Source organism: Gracilinanus agilis, chromosome 6, assembly GCF_016433145.1.
Source record: "Gracilinanus agilis isolate LMUSP501 chromosome 6, AgileGrace, whole genome shotgun sequence".
NCBI lineage: Eukaryota > Metazoa > Chordata > Mammalia > Didelphimorphia > Didelphidae > Gracilinanus > Gracilinanus agilis.
In genome coordinates, this window is record NC_058135.1 from 220062022 (window position 1) to 220068426 (window position 6405).

The 6405-nt window shown below is 45.0% G+C and overlaps 1 protein-coding gene across 1 annotated transcript in view; it reads left to right on the forward strand.

Annotated features, from left to right (window-relative positions):
• Positions 1-3375, forward strand: part of NOP14 (NOP14 nucleolar protein) — a 53905-nt gene extending 50530 nt beyond the window's left edge. The window contains exons 16-18 of the mRNA XM_044680755.1: positions 1155-1273; positions 1745-1900; positions 3130-3375. Of these exons, the coding sequence (XP_044536690.1) occupies positions 1155-1273; positions 1745-1900; positions 3130-3229 (375 nt within the window). The 3' untranslated portion in view covers positions 3230-3375. The remainder of the gene's footprint in view (positions 1-1154; positions 1274-1744; positions 1901-3129) is intronic.
• Positions 3376-6405: the final 3030 nt, after the last annotated feature.

Below are 6405 nucleotides of genomic sequence, written 5' to 3' on the forward strand. Positions count from 1 at the left end.
AAAGGACAGTATGGCTTCCTTTGATAGCTAGTACCCATGCTCTGAAAAGAGTTCCAGGAGGGCTTTGATGTTCCTGGTGAAAGAGGAACCTAGAGGGCAGGCAGGTGGCTCAGTGGATAGAGCACCACACCTAGAGATGAGAGGTTCTGGGTTCAAATGTGCCCTCAGATATTTCCTACTTGTGTGACCCTGGGCAAGTCACTTAACCCCCAGTGCTTAGTCCTTACTGCTCTTTTGCCTTGGAACTAATACTCAGTATCAATTCTAAGATGGAAGAGTTTAGAAGGGGGGGGGGGGACCCAGTGCTGTGTCAGTGGCAGGATGGTGGAAAGATGGGCATCTGTGGCTGAGTTGGGGGTGAAAGAGTCTGACACAGATTTCCTGACCAGTAACAGTGTAGACCAATGATGGGCAAACTTTTTAAAGAGGGGGCCAAAGGAAAGGAAAGGCTTATCTGTCAGTCTGTTTCTAAGGCAACTCTTTCAAAGCTTCATTGTACTGTATTCTATTCATTGTATTTGTTAGATTAGGAATAATATTGCATGGCTGGATAGAACATTTCAGGGGGCCCCATCTGGCCCATCCCTGGTATAGAGGATGGAAAGATGAAATCATGCTGGCAAGGAAGGGGGCCCCTTAGGCTCCTTCCTTTAGAGCAAGCATCGCTGTCTTCAGGGGAGCTCATCCCTCAACCTGCTGGAGAGAAACTCTGGGGATCAGCTACTTTAAAAGCCTTCAAGTGGTGCTCCTCAGAGTTGTCTCTAAAGCTCCACCCTGAGAACCCGAGAGAACCTGAAAGCATTAGAGGAATAGAGTGATGATTGCCAGAGGAGAACCCAGGAGGAATTGACTAGCCTTGAGGTAGTGAGCGCATCAGAGAACCCGTGGGAAGCTTCTTGTCACTCCTCATTTGGGCCCTGCCATCTCTCACTAACGTCCTGCTTCAGTTTCTCGGGAAGCCCCAAGAGAGCGTGGGCTTCCTGAGGCTTTGGCCCTTGTCTGAGGGCTGCAGGAATACCTCCACTAGCAAGACTCCCTGGGGCTGAAGCAGTGAGGTCCTGCCTTAGTGGGAGGGAGCCCGAGTCGCTGAAAGGAGAATAAGAAGTCAATAGAAATTCAGTGGCCTTGTGAAATAAGCTTCCATGTTTTTCTAGGAGCTGTCCCAAAGCATATTACAAGAAATGGAAAACCAAGAAGAAACCTACCAGCCTCTAGTCTGTGAAAAGAGTAAGCCAGTGCCGCTGAAGCTGTTCACACCCAAACTAGTGAAAGTGTAAGTGTAGAAACATTGTGTACCTGTGTGCATGCATGTGCGTGTGCGTGTGACCTCCAAAGAGGACTCCATGCATTCATTTCTCTGATGTAGCTGATGATTCGGTGAACACAGATGGATTGGATGAGTGAGCCCCAACCCTGGGCCTGGCACTGTTTTGGGGTGGGAGCAGAAGCCATTCATCATAAAACCTCACTTCTGCTATCTGGAAGCTTGTGACACCAAATAATAAAGGGCAATAAAGGAGATCCTCCCACTTGGCCGGGCACAGATATGATGCTCAGCTCCTGAGCTAGGAAGGTGAAGGGGCCATATATGCTCTGAGCTTGGCCTTGGGGAAGAGTAAGCTGCTGTTTCTGGCCCAGGACAAAGATTTTGAGCCAAACCCCTAGAAATCTGTACTGGGGCCTTCACAAAGGGCCTCTGCAAACCCATCCTTCACCCCCCTAATGCCAAGTTTTCCAATTCTAGCCTTGAGTTTGGAAGAAAACAAGGGAGCAGTAAGGAGGAACAAGAGAGGAAAAGACTAATTCATAAGCATAAACGGGAATTTAAAGGAGCCGTCCGTGAGATTCGTAAAGATAATCAGTTCCTGGCCCGGATGCAACTTTCAGAAATCATGGAAAGGTAATAGACTTTGTTTTGGCTTTGCTTTTGCTTGTTCTGTGCACTGCTTGGCATTCTCACACGATTCCTGAGCCAGATGGAAAGATTGGACAGTGGAGCTCCAAGACTCCATTGTTTACTTGCCATCTTGGGATTTAGTGGCAGGCAGGCACGGTTCACTCATGAAATCTGAACACAGGGGTAGACGGCCTCGAGAGATGAATGTGAAAGTTATTTGAGTCCATGGCTTTTTTTCCTGCCTCCTTCATTCATCCCAGACATTTTCAAACTGGAGAGTAAGAAGACTTGGAAACCATGTCACTCTGAGACATGGTTTATGGAATGGGGTGGGGTGGGGGGTGACATTTAACCCAAAGAGAGACAAACTCGCTGTCTTCAAATGGTTGAAGGGTCGTCACACAGAAGAACAATTAGATTTTTTTCCTTTGGCTTCAAGGGAGCAGAAATAGCAATTCAGCTAAACAAACATTCATTTTTAAGGTCTACTTTGTAAAAGAAGCTTTGCTGGGCACAAAAGATACGCAGAGAAGCATAAAATTGTCTGTGCCCTGAAGAACTTAGATTCTGCCAGGGAGACTCAGCATTGGACTAAACAATTATTTGAGGAGAGAAAGAAAGTGCATCCTTAGCTAAGGACTGGAAAAGACTGATGACTGAGCTGAGCCAAGCCTCAAAGAGAACTAAAGATCCTAAGAGTTGGAAATAGAAAGCTTGGGAAACTGCTCCTGTCAGTTATTAAGTTGGGGAACACCTACTATCTCCTTTTTACTTTAGGTTGAATTCATAAGAAAAGTAATAGGAAATAAATCTGGAAATACAGTCTGGTTGTTCCCCCATTGTTAAGGACTTTGTATTCACACAAAAGAGTTTATATCTTATCTTAGAGGACCAAAGGGAGTTGCTGAGGGTTTTTGGATTGGAGAGTGATATGCCTGAGCTTTAGCATAATTAATTTGGCAGCTCTTGTCTAATGGACCATTTCTCATTGAAATGGTGGTGACTGTAAGAGGACATTGTGTTCATGCCTCAGCTAAGAGTGGGTCTGTAAGGCTTAGGAGGTGTCCCTACCAGCACTAGGATTCTAAAATACTGGAGTACTGATAACAAGCTTGGATTTAAACTGTTATCAAGGTAGAATTACCTAAATACGGTCAAATTCCTTGATGTTTTCTATCTTACATGTTCTGTTTCTTGGTCTTATATGTACATCGATCTTAACTATTTTGCAGGGATTCTGAACGAAAACGAAAAGTAAAGCAACTTTTTGGGAGCCTGGCTACCCAGGAAGGCGAATGGAAGGCCCTGAAGAGGAAAAAGTTCAAAAAATAAGTTTTTTTATGAGTAGAAAAGAATTTCTTTTATATTTGTACATAAATCAAGACTGTTCTGAACTCCCAGTGAATTTTGTTTCAAGGTTCCATGGAATAGAGCCCCACATCTTCATTCATTGTGCAAATACAGACTCTTAACATGCACGTTGGGGCATTGCTGTAATCCAGTCAATTCCTTAATAGTTAAAACGCAAATGACTTTTGGTATATTTTTGTAGTTTAATAAAACCTTATCCTGGGAGTGGAAGAAAACTGGTTAATTTTTAACTTTGAGTTAGTGGAGAGACTTAATTGAAGGTTAAGCGGCTCAAGTGCACTCAGACCCTCGTGTCCGCAGAAAGTCCAGAATGTGGAGCTCAGACCTGGCCAAACAGTGATTCTTGGTGTAGAACCTTCTCAGTTTGGACGGAGCAGGGCTGGGAATTGTTTTTGAACATAAATTCCCGAGACCAGCTTCTTGTCTGTGTCTTTCACACCATTTTAGAAGACAAATTCAGTGATTGTGGGTCACTGCTTGGGGTCTCCAGGTATCACCCATAGCTGTAGAAGAAAAGGATGAGAACTCAGAGCTCGCACTTAACACTTGCTGTCCTATAGCTAGGGCTCTGCTTCAAGTGTTTGGATTTAAGAAACAGGCAATGCTTGCTTACAGAGAACCAGCAAACATTTACTGGCCCACCATGGGCCAGGCTCTGTGCAAGAGATGCCAGCCAGTGACATGGCTGCCTAAGTCCCTGGGTCCCAAGCCATACAACATGCCACCTTTCCTCGGACCCAAACAAGTGTGGAAATAAACCCATTGAATATACAAGTCGAGATAAACCAGATGAAGATACACACACTTTGGCAGATAGAATTCCTTTCAGGTAGTCACTCTGTTTGGACATCCCCCACATCTGACCAGGCCTTCTCAAAGAGATTTCTCTGGGTTCTTCTGTGCTTTTCAGGATGGAATGGCCGAGCAGTTCTTGGTCTCTATCCAACACAGGTCCAGAAAAGTTATGCTTTATTGTAGCACGAGATAGGATCTCTGGATCCCTGGGGTTTTCTTTTTATTAGGTAAATTCTCAAGCCAATCATCCTCTGAATTCTTTGCTACAGAAAATTGGGAAACTATTTTATTTTTCATTTCTCAAACTTTAGACAGTACCTATTGCTGTAAGACCATAGAGTTAGAGCCTCCCTCAGCCTCAGTTTTTTCTAAGCACCTTCCAGCTCTCAACCTAAGAGAAAGATTCAAGTGGCACAGAAGAAAGCATTCCAGCTAGGAGGAAAGTCAAGGGCAAAGGCACAGGGCCTAGAATATGCATAGTGTGTGGAGAAGAGGGAATCAATCAATCTAATCTGGTTAGTGGGGGAGGAATAAGGGGCAAAGCAGCTTGGGGCCTGACTGGAGAAGGCCTTGGATGCCAAAATGAGCAATCGTCCATCCCTGGAGTCCCAGGAAGGAACTCCTCACCTCAGTACTGAGTACAAAGCAACCCTGGAACATTTCTGGGGCTCTGTTTATTTTCTCAGCTTTCACTTTTCTAAGTGGAAACAGTTCTACTTACTGTCTCCACTCACAGCTCACAGAAATTCCTGCTGTCTGAAACGTCCACAGCATCAAGGAATCAGAAGGAAAAAACCATTTAGGATCTCAGTGTCCCTTTGCCTTTGGCAGAGCTTCTGAAACAAAGGCTGGCTCTGGCACTGCCCTCTGTGGCCAACCTCCATTGTAACTGAGTTTCATCTGAGGCTGGGAGTGGGAACTCAAATGTCTGACCCAGCATTCCCATGGCCTGAACATTTCTTCTACCATAACCCAAATGAAGGGGAGAGAAATGAATGAAAAAGGAGAATCATGAAAGCAAGCAACAGTCTGAGCCCTTGTCATAGATTAAAAAGCCCTCAAATCGGGGGCAGCTGGGTAGCTCAGTGGAGTGAGAATCAGGCCTAGAGACAGGAGGTCCTAGGTTCAAACCCGGCCTCAGCCACTTCCCAGCTGTGTGACCCTGGGCAAGTCACTTGACCCCCATTGCCCACCCTTACCACTCTTCCACCTATGAGACAATACACCGAAGTACAAGGGTTAAAAAAAAAAAAAAAGCCCCCAAATCATGCCTGAGATTTAAAGATTATTACCTCAAGGCAACTATCACATTTCCCACAATTGAATCTGAAAGCTTGGACGGTAGTGAGCATCTGGGCAACCAATGAAACTTGCTTAGGAACCATTTACCCTGAGATGGATTCAGCCAGCTCTTGAGTCCGGCTCTCAGTCCAGTTGGCTCCATCGTCCATTACTTCTCATTCGTATTTTTCCCTTAACACGATTGTACTTGGCGTGTACCCCATTCTTTGTCTATTATTTTTTTCACTTTGTATTAATATCCTTAAAGGTTTTGTTCACGCTTATCAGTGAGTGCCATTATTCCATTACATCAATATGTTGTTGGTTAGTTGTTTTTCAGTCATGTCCGAGTCTGTGTCTCCATTTGGGGCTTTCTTGGCAGAGATACCGGAAATGGTTTGCCATTTCCTTCTCCGAAGAAACAAAGGCAAACAGGGTTAAGTGACTCACCCAGGGTCACACAGCTAGGAAGTATCTGAGGCTAACCTGGGATCTTCCTGACTCTAGGCCTTGGACTGTATTCACTGTGTCCCCCAGCTGCCTTTCCAACAATATGCCACCAAGAAGCTTCCCACTCCCCCTTAAGAGGCTTCCCGTTCTTTATGATTGCCTACAGTGCTGCTGTGAAGAAACTCACTCAAAGGGCATCTCTCATTTTTTGTTTGTTTTTGGCAACACTTTTAGGGTCAGTCTTCTATAGGATTATTAGGTCCATCCAAGTGGTTTGACATGTTTTTGAGATCTCACTTTCCTTCATATGGTATTACCTCCATATAATAGGTAAGATGAAGTCCAAGGAAGGAAAAGGTTTTGCCTTAGGGCATATCATTGTTTTAAATTCAGGGAAGTGCTATTTGGAAGTGTCTAGCAGACTCCCTATGGACACCTGGGGACTATGAGACTACATTTCCCATGAATCCAATGGGTTTTCTGGTTTTGGGTGGGGGGACGTCAGAGGTCTCCCACACATAGGACAGTTTAAATTTGGAGGAGGGCCTAGAGAAGGCCTCTTGGTTTTCCTGAGTGGCTGGCGTACGAGGACAAGATGGGCTCCGGTGGTA